At 42.1% G+C, this 18,850-nt stretch overlaps 1 protein-coding gene across 2 annotated transcripts in view; it reads right to left on the bottom strand.

Annotated features, from left to right (window-relative positions):
* The window catches only part of adcy8 (adenylate cyclase 8 (brain)), a 302,457-nt gene that overhangs the window by 160,436 nt on the left and 123,171 nt on the right, over positions 1–18,850 (bottom strand). For both annotated transcript variants that reach the window (XM_014139104.3, XM_014139106.3), the window contains exon 3: positions 9,895–10,025. In XM_014139104.3, coding sequence (XP_013994579.1) covers positions 9,895–10,025 — 131 coding nt within the window. The remainder of the gene's footprint in view (positions 1–9,894; positions 10,026–18,850) is intronic.

The raw sequence follows: 18,850 nt of genomic DNA, 5'->3' as shown, positions 1-18,850 counted from the left end.
TGTTTCATTTTAAAACATTTATCTTGCAAAGGAGTTGTTTAATCTAACTGCTTAACTGTTTATCTGTACATGGAATTGTATTTGTTTGTTTTTTACAAAAAAATGGCACGGGCAGTATCTGATGTGTGGAGACATTTTACTGCAGCTAATGTAAAAGGAAAAGCTGTGTACATTTGCAAATACTGTGCCAAATCATATGTGAAGAATGCAACAAAGATGCAGAATCATCTGGCCAAGTGCCAGATGACAAAAGTCCCTCTGCTTCTATTCGAGGTGAAAATGATGAATCAGACACCTTATCGATAGCAACAGCTCATGGTCCTCCTGGAATCAGACGTTTTTTTGACTCAATGGAGGAACGTAGTCAGAGAAATGCTGATGTCTTGCTCAAGCTGTGTATGCAACTGGTTCACCTCTGATGCTCACAGGCAATGTGTATTGGAAGAAATTGCTGAATGTTCTTCGCCCAGCATACACCCCTCCAACCAGAGACATGCTTTATTTACTCATTTGCTGGAGTTAAACAGAGTTCAAGTGAAGGTCAAGCAAATCGTAGAGAAAGCAGACTGTATTGCAATCATCTCTGATAGGTGGTCGAATGTTTGTGGGCAAGGAATAATTAACTACATCATCTCCACCCCATAACCAGTATTCTACAAGAGCACAGACACAAGGGACAACAGACACACCAGTCTCTACATTGCAGATGAGCTGAAGGCATTCATCAATGACCTTGGACCACAGAAGGTATTTGCACTGGTGACAGACAATGCTGTGAACATGAAGGCTGCTTGGTCTAAAGTGGAGGAGTCCTACCCTCACATCACACCCATTGGCTGTGCTGCTCATGCATTGAATCTACTCCTCAAGGACATCATGGCACTGAAAACAATGGATACACTCTACAAGAGAGCCAAGTAAATGGTTAGGTATGTGAAGGGTCATCAAGTTATAGCAGAAATCTACCTCACCAAGCAAAGTGAGAAGAATAAGAGCACCACATTGAAGCTGCCCAGCAACACCTGTTGGGGTGGTGTTGTCATCATGTTTGACAGTCTCCTGGAGGGGAAGGAGTCTCTCCAAGAAATGGCCATATCACAGTCTGCCGATATGGACAGCCCCATCAAGAGGATCCTCCTGGATTATGTATTTTGGGAGAGAATGGTAAGCAGCCTGAAACTCCTGAAACCTATAGCAGTAGCCATTGCACGGATTGAGGGAGACAATGCCGTCCTGTCTGATGTTCAGACTCTGCTTGCAGATGTAAGAGAAGAAATCCGTACTCCCCTGCCCACTTCAATGTTGCTCCAAGCAGACGAAACTGCAGTTCTGAAATACATCAAAAAGCATGAAGACTTCTGCCTGAAGCCCATTCACGCCGCAGCATACATGTTGGACCCCAAGTATGCTGGCAAGAGCATCCTATCTGGTGCAGAGATCAACAAGGCCTATGGTGTCATCGCTACCGTGTCTCGCCACCTTGGCCTGGATGAGGGCAAGGTTGTGAGCAGTCTGGCGAAGTACACTTCCAAGTAAGGGCTTTGGGATGGAGATGCAATATGGCAGTCGTGCAAAAATATCTCATCAGCCACCTGGTAGAAGGGACTTTGTGGATCTGAGGCTCTTTCCCCTGTTGCCTCCATCATCCTCCAAATCCCACCAACATCAGCTGCCTCAGAGCGCAACTGGTCCTTGTTTGGAAACATACATCATTTTACAGATGTATGTTGAAAATGTTTTTGGGAGATGCGATGGATCATTGGGATCATTCAAAATTCCCTTTCTTTTGTTGTTCAGTGAAATCATCCCATGTGAAGAGTCAACTCATTTAATTAAAGTTCAATTTCTAACTAAATTGTTTGTTTTATTTCTATTGGAAGAATTTAATCATTTGCAATTATGTCTACTTATGATAAGGTAAAAGGTTTGTTTCTGTCTCCACGTGATATGGTAAAGATATCCAATGCAAAAAAAATCTACATTTAAATGGTGTTAATATTAATTTGCATATAATTCCGTTAATTCCCATATATTCACGTTAATTCCCACGGAAAGTTTCCACCTCTGAATATTCCCCAAAATGTGCAACCCTAGGTGCAGCCTGTATTTAGAATGGATTAAATTCAGATTTTTTTTTTTGTCACTGACCTACAAATTGTAATTTTTGGGACAAATCCAATACAACACATTACTGAGTACAACTCCATATTTTCAAGCATAGTGGTGGCTGCATAATGTTATGGGTATGCTTGGTGTAATCTTGTAAACTGGGGAGTTTTTCGGGATAAAAAAAGCAACTGATTGGCGCTAAGCACAGGCAAAATCCGATCGGAAAACCTGGTAAAGTCTGCTTTCCACCAGACACTGGGAGATGAATTAACCTTTCAGCAGGACAATAACCTAAAACATAAGGCCAAATCTAAAATGGAGTTGCTTACGAAGAAGACAGTGAATGTTCCTGAGTGACCGAATTACAGTTTTGACTTAAATTAAAAATCTATGGCATGGCTTGAAAATGATTGTCTAGTGATGATCAACAACCAATTTGACAGAACTTGAAGAATTCTGAAAATAATAATGAAAAAATATTGTACAATCCAGGTTTGCAAAGCTCGTACAGTTACCCTGAAAGACTCACAGTTGTATTGGCTGCCAAAGGTAATTTTAACATGTATTCTTATGTAAATGAGATATTTATGTATTTCATTTTCAATACAATTGCAAGCATTTCTAAAAACATGTTTTCACTTTGTCATTATGGGGTATTGTGTGTAGATGGGTGAGAGAAAAACATATTTAATCCATTTTGAAATCAGCCTTTAACACAACAAAATGTGGAGTAAGTCAAGGGGTTTGAATACTTTCTGAAGGCACTGTATGTACAGTATAAGGGAACGGTGACTAAGCATCAGGATATAAATTCAGCAAAAAAAGAAACGTCCCTTTTTCAGGACCCTGTCTTTCAAAGATAATTTGTAAAAATCCAAATAACTTCACAGATCTTCATTGTAAAGGGTTTAAACACAGTTTCCCATGCTTGTTCAATGAACCATAAACAATTAATGAACATGCACCTGTGGAACGGTCGTTAAGACACTAACAGCTTACAGACGGTAGACAATTAAGGTCACAGTTATGAAAACTTAGGACACTAAAGAGGCCTTTCTACTGACTCTGAAAAACACCAAAAGAAAGATGCCCAAGGTCCCTGCTCATCTGCGTGAACGTGCCTTAGGCATGCTGCAAGGAGGCATGAGGACTGTAGATGTGGCCAGGGCAATAAATTGCAATGTCCGTACTGTGAGACAGCGCTACAGGGAGACAGGACGGACAGCTGATAGTTCTCAAAGTGGCAAACCATGTGTAACAACACAGGATTGGTACATCCGAACATCACACCAGCGGGACAGGTGCCCGAGTTTACTCCAGGAACGCACAATCCCTCCATCAGTGCTCAGACTGTCCGCAATAGGCTGAGAGAGGCTAGACTGAGAGCTTGTAGGCCTGTTGTAAGGCAGGTCTTCACCAGACATCACCGGCAACAACGTCGCCTATGGGCACAAACCCACCGTCACTGGACCACACAGGACTGGCAAAAAGTGCTCTTCACTGACGAGCCGTGGTTTTGTCTCACCGGGGGTGATGGTCGGATTCGTGTTTATCGTCGAAGGAATGAGCGTTACATCGAGGCCTGTACTCTGGAGCGGGATCGATTTGAAGGTGTAGGGTCCGTCATGGTCTGTGGCGCAGTTGGTAGAGCATGGTGTGTGCAACGCCAGGGTTGTGGGTTTGATTCCCACGGGGGGCCAGTACAAAAAAAATAAATGCATGAAATGAAAATGAAATGTATGAAATGTATGTATTCACTACTGTAAGTCGCTCTGGATAAGAGCGTCTGCTAAATGACTAAAATGTAAATGTAAAATGTAAAATGTCTGGGGCGGTGTGTCACAGCATCATCAGACTGAGCTTGTTGTCATTGCAGGCAATCTCAAAGGTGTGCGTTACAGGGAAGACATCCTCCTCCCTCATGTGATACCCTTCCTGCAGGCTCATCCTGACATGACCCTTCAGCATGACAATGCCACCAGCCATACTGCTCGTTCTGTGTGTGATTTCCTGCAAGACAGGAATGTCAGTGTTCTGCCATAGCCAGCAAAGAGCCCGGATCTCAATCCCATTGAGCACGTCTGGGACCTGTTGTATCGGAGGCTGAGGGCTAGGGCCATTCCCCCCCAGAAATGTCCGGGAACTTGCAGGTGCCTTGGTGGAAGAGTTGGGTAACATCCACAGCAAGAACTGGCAAATCTGGTGCAGTCCATGAGGAGGAGAAGCGCTGCAGTACTTAATGCAGCTGCTGGCCATACCAGATACTGACTGTTACTTTTGATTTTGACCCCCCCTTTGTTCAGGGACACATTATTCCATTTCTGTTAGTCACATGTCTGTGGAACTTGTTCAGTTCATGTCTCAGTTGTTGAATCTTGTTATGGTCATACAAATATTTACACATGTTAACCTCTATGGGCTAGGTGGGACACTTGCGTCCCACCTACTCAACAGCCAGTGTAATCCTGTGGCGCGATATTCAAATACCTCAAATGCAAAAACTTCAATTTTTCAAACATATGACTATTTTAAACCATTTTAAAGACAAGACTCTCGTTAATCTAACCACACTGTCCGATTTCAAAAAGGCTTTACAACGAAAGCAAAACATTAGATTATGTCAGCAGAGTACCCAGCCAGAAATAATCAGACACCCATTTTTTAAGCTAGCATATAATGTCACATAAACCCAAACCACAGCTAAATGCAGCACTAACCTTTGATGATCTTCATCAGATGACAACCCTAGGACATTATGTTATACAATACATGCATGTTTTGTTCAATCAAGTTCATATTTATATCAAAAACCAGCTTTTTACATTAGCATGTGACTAGCATGTGACTAGCATTCCCACCGAACACTGCCGGTGAATTTACTAAATTACTCACGATAAACGTTCACAAAAAGCATAACAATTATTTTAAGAATTATAGATACAAAACTCCTCTATGCACTCGCTATGTCCGATTTTAAAATAGCTTTTCGGTGAAAGCACATTTTGCAATATTCTCAGTAGATAGCCCGGCATCACAGGGCTAGCTATTTAGACACCCAGCAAGTTCAGCACTCACCAAAGTCAGATTTACTATAAGAAAAGTGTTATTACCTTTGCTGTTCTTCGTCAGAATGCACTCCCAGGACTTCTACTTCAATAACAAATGTTGGTTTGGTCCCAAATAATCCATTGTTATATCCAAATAGCGGCGTTTTGTTCATGCATTCAAGACACTATCCGAAAGGGTAAATAAGGGTGACGAGCATGGCGCATTTCGTGACCAAAAAATTCTAAATATTCCATTACCGTACTTCGAAGCATGTCAACCGCTGTTTAAAATAATTTTTTATGCAATTTTTCTCGTAAAAAAGCGATAATATTCCGACCGGGATAGCGTGTATATGTACAAAGAGAGAGAAAATAAAAACATCTCGTTCCCTCATGCGCGAGCCTGAGTCTCAGAGTACTCTGATCGGCCACTATCCAAACGCGATAATGTGTTTCAGCCTGGGGCTGCCTCGATATCATTCAGCTTTTTCCCGGGCTCTGAGAGCCTATGGGAGCCGTAGGAAGTGTCACGTTACAGCAAAGATCCTCAGTCTTCAATAAAAAGAGCCAAGATGAACAACAACTTGTCAGACAGGCCACTTCCTGTTCAGAATCTTCTCAGGTTTTTGCCTGCCATATGAGTTCTGTTATACTCACAGACACCATTCAAACAGTTTTAGAAACTTTAGGGTATTTTCTATCCAAAGCCAATAAGTATATGCATATTCTAGTTACTGGGCAGGAGTAGTAACCAAATTAAATCGGGTACGTTTTTCATCCGGCCGTGTCAATACTGCCCCCTAGCCCTAACAGGTTAACCGTTTTATGGCTTGGGGATAGAATCTGTTCAGGAAACTGTTCGTGTCAGACCTGATGCACCAGTATCACTTGTCGTGAGGAAGCAGCGATAAGTCTATGGCTTGGGTGGCTGGAGTTGGGTGGCTGGAGGCTTTCCTTTCACACCGCCTGATATAGAGTTCCTGGATGTCAGGGTGGTCGGCCCCAGTGATGTACTGGGCTGTTAGTATCACCCTCCGTAGTGCCATGCGATCGAGGGCAGTGCTGTTGCCATACCAATCAGTGATGCAGACAGTCAGAATGCTCTCAATAGTGCAGCTGTATAACTTTTTGAGGATTTGAGGGCCCATACCAAACCTTTTCAGCCTCCTGAGGGGGAAAAGGCACTGTCGCTGACCTCCTCCCTGTAGGCTGTCTCATCGTCGTCGGTGATCAGGCCTACCACCGCTGTGTTGTCAGCAAATTTGATGATGGTGTTGGAGCCATGCGTGGCCACGCAGTCATGGGTGAACAAGGAGTACAGTAGGAGACTAAGCACACACCCCTGTGGGGCCCCCATGTTGAGGGTCAGCGTGGCGGAGGAGATGTTGTCCTACCCTCACTACCTGGGATCGGCTTGTCAGGAAGTCCAGGATCCAGTTGCAGAAGGAGGTGTTCAGTGCCAGGGTCCTAAGCTTGGTGACGATGGTGTTGAGTGCTGAGCTGTAGTCAATGAACATCATTCTCACCAAGTATTCCTCTTATCTAGGTGGGTGCAAATAAAATTGCATCGTCTATGGATCTCTTGGGGCGGTTTACAAAATAAAGAATTCGAGTTCTTCGGAACAGGAATGATGGAAGTAATCTTAAAACACTTGGGGATTACAGACTAGGACAAAGAGAGGTTGGAAATTACTGTGAATATGCCTGCCAGCTGATATGCGCATGCTCTGAGAATGCTCCATGGAATATCGTCCAGCCCAACAGCCTTGCGAGTGTTGACCTGATTAAAGTCCATGTCGATCTCGGAGAGCGAGATCATCCAGTCTTCTGGGTCGTTTAGGGCCCTCATGCATAGTATGGTGTTGTTATTATTGAAGCGTGCAGAATATGCATTGAGTTCGTCTGGAAGAGTTGCATTGTTGGGCAAATGCGGCGGGCAGCGTAATAACACATGTGAATGAAGATTTGGAAGAAATGAAGTTTGATCCAAATAGGCCTTCCGTCTGATATTCACTTGTCATCACAGTCCTTAAGAACAGTCTTACACTTTCAGGATGAACAACGGCTGTCCTAGTCTACAGTTGAAGTCGGAAGTTTACATCCACTTAGGTTGGAGTCATTAAAACTAGTTTTTCAACCACTCCACAAATTTCTTGTTAACAAACTATAGTTTTGGCAAGTCAGTTAGGACATCTACTTTGTGCATGACACAAGTAATTTTCCAACAATTGTTTACAGACAGATTATTTCACGTTTTAATTCACTGTATCACATTTCCAGTGGGTCAGAAGTTTACATACACTAAGTTAACTGTGCCTTTAAACAGCTTGGAAAATTCCAGAAAAGTATATCATGGCTTTAGAAGCTTCTGATAGGCCAATTGACATCATTTGAGTCAATTGGAGGTGTACCTGTGGATCTATTTCAAGGCCTACCTTCAAACTCAGTGCCTCTTTGCTTGACATCATGGGAAAATCAACAGAAATCAGCCAAGACCTCAGAAAAAAATTGTAGACCTCCACAAGTCTGGTTCATCCTTGGGAGCAATTTCCAAATGCCTGAAGATACCACGTTCATTTGTACAAACAATAGTGCGCAAGTATAAACACCATGGGACCACGCAGCCGTCATACTGCTCAGGAAGGAGACGTGTTCTGTCTCCTAGAGATGAACGTACTGTGGTGCGAATAGTGCAAATCAATCCCAGAACAACAGCAAAGGACCTTGTGAAGATGCTGGAGGAAACAGGTACAAAAGTATCTATATCCACAGTAAAACGAGTCCTAAATCGACATAACCTGAAAGTCCGCTCAGCAAGGAAGAAGCAACTGCTCCAAAACAACCATAAAAAGCCAGACTATGGTTTGCAACTGCACATGGGGACAAAGATCGTAATTGTGGGAGAAATGTCCCCTGGTCTGATGAAACAAAAATATAACCGTTTTCGGCCATAATGACCATCGTTATGTTTGGAGGAAAAAGGGAGAGGCTTGCAAGCCGAAGAACACCATCCCAACCGTGAAGCACGGGGGTGGCAGCATCATGTTGTAGGGGTGCTTTGCTGCAGGAGGGACTGGTGCACTTCACAAAATAGATGGCATCATTAGGGAGAAAAATTATGTGGATATATTGAAGCAACATCTCAAGACATCAGTCAGGAAGTTAAAGCTTGGTCTCAAATGGGTCTTCCAAATGGACAATGACCCCAAGCATACTTCCAAAGTTGTGGCAAAATGGCTTAAGGACAACAAAGTTAAGGTATTGGAGTGGCCTTCACAAAGCCCTGACCTCAATCCTACAGAAAATGTGTGGGCAGAACTGAAAAAGTGTGTGCGAGCAAGGAGGTCTGCAAACCTGTCTCAGTTACACCAGCTCTGTCAGGAGGAATGGGACAAAATTCACCCAACTTATTGTGGGAAGCTTGTGGAAGGCTACCCAAAACATTTGACACACGTTAAACAATTTAAAGGCAATGCTACCAAATACTAATTGAGTGTATGTAAACTTCTGACCCACTGGGAATGTGATGAAGGAAATAAATCACTCTACTATTATTCTGACATTTCACATTCTTAAAATAAAGTGGTGATCCTAACTGACCTAAGACAGGGAATTTTTACTCGGATTAAATGTCAGGAATTGTGAGTTTAAATGTATTTGGCTAGGGTGTATGTAAACTTCCAACTTCAACTGTATATCCCAAATGGCACCCTTATACCCTATGTAGTGCACTACATTTGACCAGGGCCCACAGGGTAGAATGACCAGGGCAGCTGTCTAGGCCCCTTACTTTTTTGAGTAAAGTCAGTGTGTCTATGTATGAGGATGACTCAACACTATACATGTCAGCTACTACAGCGACTGAAATGACTGCAACACTTAACAAAGAGTTGCAGTTAGTTTCAGAGTGGGTGGCAAGGAATAAATTAGTACTAAACATTTAAAAAAACTAAATGCATTGTTTTTGGGAAAAATCATTCACTAAACCCTGAACCTCAACTAAATCTTGTAATAAATAATGTGGAAATTGAGCAAGATAAAACTAAACTGCTGGAGTAACTCTGGATTGTAAACTGTCATGGTCAAAACATATTGATACAACAGTAGCTAAGATGGGGAGAAGTCTGTCCATAATGAAGCGCTGATCTCTGCCTTCTTAACAGCACTATCAACAAGGCAGGTCCTGCAGGCCCTAGTTTTGTCGCACCTGGACTACTGTTTAGTCAAGTGGTCACGTGCCACAAAAAGGGACTTAGGAAAATTGCAATTGGCTCAGAACAGGGCAGCACGGCTGGCCCTTGGATGTACACATAGAGCTAATTTGAACTACTGGCACACAAATCGGACACCCGTGCTTACCCCACAAGACATGCCACAAGAGGTCTCTTCACAGTCCCCAAGTCCAGAACAGACTATGGGAGGCGCACAGTACTACATAGATCCATGACTACATGGAACTCTATTCCACATCAAGTAACTGATGCAAGCAGTAAAATTTGATTTAAAAAACAGATAAAATTACACCTTATGGAACCGCAGGGACTGTGAAGCAACACAAACATAGGCACAGACACATGCAAACACACACACACGATAACATACGCACTATACACACACGTACACATGGATTTTGTACTGTAGATATGTGGTAGTGGTGGAGTAGTTGTGCAGCCCAAAACTTACCTATTCCCATAATGTTGAAAAGCACCAATTTAAGCCGAAATAGCCACAGCCTTACCTGACATTCTCATAGCGATGGATATAGATTCTGTGAAACTGGTGCTGGAGGTGCTCGTCATCCACATTTGTCATGTCGTTGATCATCTCCAATACCACAAACCGGGGTAAAACGGACAACACCAGCCTTTCCTGTAAAGAAAAGGAGCATCCTGGTAAATATACGTAGCTTTTTGGGCATAACCGGGGGAGAAATGTAACCACTCAAAAAAATTCAAAACGAGCTACAGATGCAGGGACTGACCATCCATGATGTTACAATTATAGTTTTAACCATGGTTTTAGGCTATACAGTGTTTCTTTACATTTACTTTGTTTACAAACATTGGAGTAAAACAAGGTTATATTTGGGATTTTGATAGGGTACAAGAGTTGAACTACGATCATGAGGTATTTATAAGTTATATTCTTCAAGAATTAATGGGTGCATATCATTAATTTAGAAGTAAAGAAAAAAAATGTAGCGACTGCTGATTTCCCTTTTAAAAAAACAGCATCCAAATAAAAAATAAAAACATCCAGTAGCCACCCGCCTTATAAATGCTATAAGCATGTATGCATTTAAGTATGCTCTCATAAGAACCCATGGCCTTTAATATATGTTTAAAAATATATGCATTATAAATGCATCATACATTTTTCATAATATACTTTGATAAAGGTGTGTGATGCATTATGATTAATGGATTTATAGCATTTATATGCAATTAAAAGAGACATTGAGCTTTTATGAATGCTTATAGGAAGTCCTATAACACACTACGGCGTGATATATTTTCATTTAAACTGTTATGGCTAGGTGGCAGTATTTTCACAGCCGGATAAAAAACGTACCCGATTTAATCTGATTATTACTCCTGCCCAGAAACTAGAATATGCATACAATTATTAGCTTTGGATAGAAAACACTCCAAAGTTTCTAAAACTGTTTGAATGGTGTCTGTGAGTATAACAGAACTCATTTGGCAGGCCAAAACCTGAGAAGATTCCATGCAGGAAGTGCCCTGTCTGACAATTTCTTGCCCTTCTTGATTATCTCTATCCATTACAGAGGATCTCTGCTGTTATGTGACACTTCCTACGGCTCCCATGGGCTCTCAGAAGGCGGCAAAAAGCTGAATCGTGGCTTTGCAGGCTCTGGCTGAAAAAAGTAGCGCGTTTGGGTAGTGGCTGGTCACAGTACTGTGAGACTCAGGCGCGTGCCCGAGTCGACCTCATGCTTTGTTTTCTTTTGTCTGTTTACCTAAACGCAGATTCCCGGTCGGAATATTATCATTTTTTTTACGAGAAAAATGGCATAAAAATTGATTTTAAACAGCGGTTGACATGCTTCGAAGTACGGTAATGGAATATTTAGAAATCTTTTGTCGCGAATTGCGCCATGCTCGTGACCCTTATTTACACTTCGGATAGTGTCTTGAACGCACGAACAAAATGCCGCTATTTGGATATAACGATGGATTATTTTGAACCAAACCAACATTTGTTATTGAAGTAGCAGTCCTGGGAGTGCATTCTGACGAAGAACACCAAAGGTAATCAAACTTTTGTAATAGTAAATCGGAGTTTGGTCAGGGCTAAACTTGGTCGGTGTCTAAATGGCTAGCCGTGATGGCTGGGCTATCTACTGAGAATATTGCAAAATGTGCTTTCACCGAAAAGCTATTTTAAAATCGGACATATCGAGTGCATAGAGGAGTTCTGTATCTATAATTCTTAAAATAATGTATGTTTTTTGTGAATGTTTATCGTGAGTAATTTAGTAAATTCACCGGATGTTTGCAGGGGGTATGCTAGTTCTGAACGTCACATGCTAATGTAAAAAAGCTGGTTTTTTATATAAATATGAACTTGATTGAACAAAACATGCATGCATTGTATAACATAATGTCCTAGGGTTGTCATCTGATGAAGATCATCAAAGGTTAGTGCTGCATTTAGCTGTGGTTTAGTTTTTTGTGACATTATATGCTAGCTTGAAAAATGGGTGTCTGATTATTTCTGGCTGGGTACTCTGCTGACATAATCTAATGTTTTGCTTTCGCTGTAAAGCCTTTTTGAAATCGGACAGTGTGGTTAGATTAACGAGAGTCTTGTCTTTAAAATGCTGTATAATGTTTGAAAAATGTACGTTTTCGGATTTTAGATGAGTTTGTATTTCGCGCCACGCCCATCATTGGATATTGGAGCAGGTGTTCCGCTAGCGGAACATCTAGATGTAAGAGGTTAAGGATCATATCACCTCCACCTTAGCTGTCACCCTAGACCCACTTCAATTTGCATACCACCCCAATAGGTCCACAGATGATGCAACCGCCATCGCACTGCACACTGCCCTATCCCATCTGGACAAGAGGAATACCTATGTAAGAATGCTGTTCATTGACTACAGCTCCGCCTTCAACACCATAGTACCCTCCAAGCTCATCATCAAGCTTGTGGCCCTTGGTCTGAACCCCGCCATATGTAACAGGGTCCTGGACTTTCTGACAGGCCGCGTCCAAGTGGTGAAGGTAAGAAACAACATCTCCACTATGCTGACCCTCAACACTGGGGCCCCACAAGGGTGCGTGATCAGCCCCCTCCTGCACTCCCTGTTCACCCACAACTGCGTGGCCATGCACGCCTCCAACTCAATCATCAAGTTTGCAGATGACACAACAGTAGTAGGCCTGATTACCAAAAATGACGAGACCGCCTACAGGGGGGAGGTGAGGGCCCTGGCGGAGTGGTGCCGGGAAAATAACCTCTCCGTCTTCATCAACAAAATAAAGTATCTCATCGTGAAGTTCAGGAAACAGCAGAGGGAGCACAACCCTATCCACATCGACGGGACCGCAGTGGAGAAGGTGGAAAACTTAAAGTTCCTCAGCGTACACATCACTGACGATCTGAAATGGTACACAGACAGTGTGGTGAAAAAGGCGCAACAGCGCCTCTTCAACCTAAGGAGGCTGAATACATTTTTCTTGGCCCCTAAGACCCTCAGAAGCCTTTACAGATGCACAAATCAGAGCATCCTGTCGGGCTGTATCACCGCCTGGTACTGCAACTGCACTGCCCGCAACCGCAGGGCTCTTCAGAGGGCGGTACGATCTGCCCAACGCATCACCGGGGGAACACTGTCTGCCCTCCAGGACACCTACAGCAACCAATGTCACAGTAAGGCCAAAAATATCATCAAGCACCGGAGCCACGGCCTGTTCACCCCGCTATCATCCAAAAGGCGATGTCAATACAGGTGCATCAAAGTGAGACACTGAAACACTGAAAAACACAGAAAAAAAAAAGTGAAAAAAATAAAAACACTGAAAAAAAAGGGAGACACTGAAAAACAGCTTCCATCTTAATAAGGCCATCAGACTGTTAAATAACCATCACTAGCTGGCTACCACCCGGCTACACAACCCTGCACCTTAGAGGCTGCTGCCCAATATACATATACATGGAATCACTGGCCACGTTAACAATGTTTACATACTGCTTTACTCATCTCACATGCATATACTGTATTCTATTCCACTGTATTTTAGTCAATGGCCACTCCGACATTGCTCATCCTAATATTTATATATTTCTTTACTCCATTTTACTTTTATATGTGTGTATTGTTGTGTATTGCTAGATACTATTGCACTGTTGGAGTTAGGAACATAAGCATTTCGCTACACCCGCAATAACTGCTAAATATGTGTATGTGATGAATACAATTTGATTTTATTAAATTCATAACGCAATATAAACGAATGCTTCTTAGAAAGTGTAACCAAAAGCATTTCTCTGCTACAGGCCTAAGAAAATAGCAAAATAATAATGATTGTTATGAATTCCCTGCCAGTGAATATTATCAGCACCTCACAACCCTGAGCTGAACTTCACTCCCCACCCCCCATGACTGGGGCCTGAGAGTCTAGGGGGTACCATAAACCTGCCTCTCTAACTCTCTCTGACCTGTGTGACCTGGGCCCTAATAGGTTGCTAAGGGGCAAGTTGTTAGGGGGCAGGACACCTGACAGCTGTTCTGACTGTGCAAGCCAGTGTCTCTTCACTCCTCGAGTGGACTTGTGGGATGGAGTGTGTGCAAAAGTGAGTTGTTGTTATTGTTTTAACTTGTTATTGTTGTTGTGTGTTTACTATTTACTGTTCGTAGTTAATGATAATTGCCTAGTTCAATAAAAAAAATCAAATAAATGTCTGCTTGTCTAGCCTTGATTTATACAGTCCTTACCAGTGCTCTTGCTGTGCTATTGTATTGGATTCATGCTCATGCTATGCTAATTGTGTGCAGCCTATTCATTACTGTTTATCTCCTGTATTACAAAACCACATTCTTCCCACATCTATTCCCTGTCTGTTATGTGTGTGTATGGCAATAAAGTTCTTGTGTGTAACTATGAGGTTGCCTCATTCCCCTCTTAACAGGGGAGGTGCTAGCGGGTCACAGAGCAGTTCTAACAGAGTCACTCTCTTTCAATGCTTCTTTGCGCCATTGCATCAATTCATTTACAACACAATATAAACGGGTGGTTCATTGAACGTGTTACCATTCTAAAAGCATGTGTATGCTACAGACCTTAGCAAATTGTGCTTCTTTTATGGCGTCATTTCCCTCTCACAATTCGAAGGCACAACAATGCATGTTGAGAGCGTGGAAAATAATGGTGAGCACAGGTAGAGGTAAGAGTTCAGATAAAAAGTCTTGAGGGTGCAGAGGATCATGTTGAGGAGCTGAGAGAGAGCAAAGAGCTCAGACAAAAATGTTGCATGCTAAGAAAGTGGAATTGAGTGCAAGATATTAAGTGTCGAGCACAGCATCTCCCTGTTCATGGTATACTTGCCTGCGCTCTCTCAAAATGCAGCAGCTGAAAGCTGTGCTACGCGATATGATTTCTGTGTGCTCGCAAATCTACAATGACATGCTGGCTTGCTATAATAAGCAGCTCTAGATGCGAGGGGAAAACAAATATATTTATATTATCTATAAAGATGATAAAAAGGTCATTAGGTACAGTAGCTAGCTAGCTTAAATGCAATAGGTTCATGGTCTGGGTCAGGCTGGTCTGGTATTGGCTCTGTTTCACTGCAGCCTGTTGGATGAGCCTAGCTAAGTTGAAACTGCTTGGTAAGAGCAAACTTCCACCATCAGGTGAATTCATTTTAGAAAAGAAAAACAACATATTTGAACACTTTTTGCCAAACAAGTTCATTATGACTGTTTATTGATGAATTGGCAACTGAAAAAAAGTAGCAAAGAGGCTGAGGTTTGTGGGTAATAAAGAATAGACTTGTACATGTACACATTAGTGTTTCATTAGTTAGTTAAGTTACTGAGTAGGCACATTGTTATTCCTGTTTTTGTTGTTATTTCAAGTGGAGAGGGAGTTAGATCACTAGAAAGGAGCATGCTGACAGACCAGTATGAAAGCTGTTGTTGCACAGCAGAGGTATTACACTCAGGGGCGGAAATCCCGGGGGGGACGGGGGGGACACAACCCCCCCATCCTGGGAAAAATATGATTTGTCCCCCCCAATATATCACTGAAACATAACTATGTAATTTAACCTCTATGGGCTAGGTGGGACGCTTGCGTATAATGTCACCAAAACCCAGAAGACAGCTAAATGCAGCACTCACCTTTGATGATCTTCATCAGATGACAACCCTAGGACATTATGTTATACAATACATGCATGTTTTGTTCAATCAAGTTCATATTTATATCAAAAACCAGCTTTTTACATTAGCATGTGACGTTCAGAACTAGCATACCCCCCGCAAACTTCCGGGGAATTCGCTAATATTTTACTAAATTACTCACGATAAACGTTCACAAAAAGCATAACAATTATTTAAAGAATTATAGATACAGACCTCCTCTATGCACTCGATATGTCCGATTTTAAAATAGCTTTTTGGTGAAAGCACATTTTGCAATATTCTAAGTACATAGCCCAGGCATCACGGGCTCGCTATTTAGACACCCGGCAAGTTTAGCACTCACCATAATCATATTTACTATTATAAAAGTTTGAATACCTTTTGTTGTCTTCGTCAGAATGCACACCCAGGACTGCTACTTCAATAACAAATGTTGGTTTGGTCCAAAATAATCCATCGTTATATCCGAATAGCGGCGTTTTGTTCGTGCGTTCCAGACACTATCCGAAATGGCAAAGAAGTGTCGCGCGCATGGCGCAATTCGTGACAATAAAATTCTAAATATTCCATTACCGTACTTCGAAGCATGTCAACCGCTGTTTAAAATCAATTTTTACGCCATTTTTCTCGTAGAAAAGCGATAATATTCCGACAGGGAATCTCCTTTTCGGCAAACAGAGGAAAAAATCACAAAGGCGGGGGCGGTCGGGTCACGCGCATAAGCCCAGAGTCCCTTGATCGGCCACTTGAGAAAGGCGATAATGTGTTTCAGCCTGGGGCTGGAATGACGACATTCTGTTTTTTCCCGGGCTCTGAGAGCCTATGGAAGACGTGGGAAGTGTCACGTTAGAGCAGAGATCCTTAGTAAAAGATAGAGATGGAAAAGAAGTTCAAGAAATGGTCAGACAGGCCACTTCCTGTAAAGGAATCTCTCAGGTTTTGACCTGCCATTTGAGTTCTGTTATACTCACAGACACCATTCAAACAGTTTTAGAAACTTTAGGGTGTTTTCTATCCATATGTAATAAGTATATGCATATTCTAGTTACTGGGTAGGAGTGGTAACCAGATTAAATCGGGTATGTTTTTTATCCAGCCGTGTCAATACTGCCCCCTAGCCCTAACAGGTTAAATCATATTAATAATACGCAATGAAAGCAATTGTGCTGATTATAGACACTTAATAGCGCGTTTTTAAGTTTCAAAAGATTGCGACCCCCCCGCCCTTTGCCTCACAATGGTTTGATCCACTGCCAGTTCCTTAGCTTGCTACGTAACTGCGGTGAGGTTCATCCAGTCAATCGCGCACACACACACTAGCTGAATATGCAGAGCTAGCGCGCAAATATTAACTTTTAAGCTAGCTAGTACCTATTCCATTTATGTGGCGTCGTCAAAGATGGAATCAGCAGGGAGATGATGTAAGTTAGTGCTTCAAAGTCCCTGTGATAAGGTTAGCGATAAACTGAAGTCCAAACTGAACAGAACTACACTCTCATCTACCATTGTCTTAAATATATTTAATGGTCTCGTTGCAAAAGCTAAATTGTCGCAAAGGAACTTTTATTTATTTATTTTATTTCACCTTTATTTAACCCGGGTAGCAAAGATTATAGCAAACACCACTGAAACTGAATTGGTGCTCGCTAGCTTTGCAAATTCAGCTATTGTTGGAAGCCAGCCAATATGAAACAAACTATTAAAATTACAAAAGGTTGCAGCATATGTTGTGTAAATGGTGAACTCATACAGCTGTCAACTCTTGTCATTTGAATCCGTTTCACATTTGCTAGCTACCTTTTAGATCGAAGCCCATATAGAATGATTGAAGATGATAGAAGCCCATCTCCTACTGTAAATAACCTACACACTGTGTGTGTAGCCAGCCAGCCAGGTAGAAAAATGGCAGAAAAATAAAAGACGGACATCAGAGTATTTTTCAATACACCAAAACGCATAGTAAGAACCCTAGTAGCCTAATATCTCAAAGACTAGTTATAAAATGTTCATAAGAAAGAAATGAAATTCTAATGGCAATGTTTCACAATGATGTCATTAGGCAGAGCAGGCACACAGACAGCAGAGTTGGGGACAGATATGCAGGGACAGACTGGCAGAGACAGGGAGTCTCAGGTAAGTTTGTTGAGTCTTTGTTTAGCAACATTATGAAAGGTTCTCAATTTTTTTGACTTGTAAAATAGGAACATAATTGGAAAATGCCATGGATACCCCCACTCTCAACTTAAACTGGTGACTGAACTAAGATTTGTTAAAGGCAATGGTATTGCAGTTGTGATTAGTTGTGTAGTTTTGGGTACCGGTAGTTAGGAGTACGGCAAACACCTTATTTCTTTGGTTCCTCAATATACATTTACCATATTACAATGTAGGCTATGTGTTACAGCACTACTTTTGGTGTCCCCCTCAGGAATTGCTCTTGAGAACATTTAATGTAATTGTCCCCTCCAATGTGGATATCAGATTTTCGCCCCTGATTACACTCAATACTTATGAACTGAATATTGTGTGTGAATTGCCCATTTTATATAATTGGTACTAACAAAGGGAATGGCTTGTTCAGCAACATGAGCAGTAAATGCTAACACGGCTTTGGTGAATAATGGTATGTCACGGAGGTGACTATGTACAGTGCCTTCGGAAAGTATTCAGACCCCTTGACATTTTCCACATTTTCTTACATTACAAACTTATTCTAAAATTGATTAAACCGTTGTTTTCCAGCAATCTACACACAATACCCCATAATGACAAAGCAAAAACAGGTTAGAATCGTTTGCTAATTTACTAAAAATAAAAAACATAAATATCACATTTACATAAGTATTCAGACCCTTTACTCAGTACATTGTTGAAGCACCTTAAGCAGTGATTACAGTCTTCTTTGGTATGAAGCTACAGGCTTGGCACACCTGTATTTGGGGAGTTTCTCCCATTCTTCTCCGCAGATCCTTTCAAGCTCTGTCAGGTTGGATGGGGAGCGATGCTGCACAGCCAATTCCAGGTCTCTCCAGAGATGTACGATCGGATTCAAGTCCGGGCTCTGGCTGGGCAACTCAAGGACATTCAGAAACTTGTCCCGAAGCCACTCCTGCGTTGTCTTGGCTGTGTGCTTAGGATTGTTGTCGTGTTGGAAGGTGAACCTTCACCCAAGTCCGAGGTCATGAGCACTCTGGAGCAGGTTTTCATCAAGGATCTCGCTGTACTTTGCACCGTTTGTCTTTGCCTCAATCCTGACAAGTCTCCCAGTCCCTGCCGCTGAAACATTTTCACAGCATGA

Source organism: Salmo salar, chromosome 14, assembly GCF_965601325.2.
Source record: "Salmo salar chromosome 14, fSalSal1, whole genome shotgun sequence".
NCBI lineage: Eukaryota > Metazoa > Chordata > Actinopteri > Salmoniformes > Salmonidae > Salmo > Salmo salar.
The sequence above is the reverse complement of the archived record's forward strand: the minus strand, read 5'-3'. Positions and strand labels throughout refer to the sequence as shown.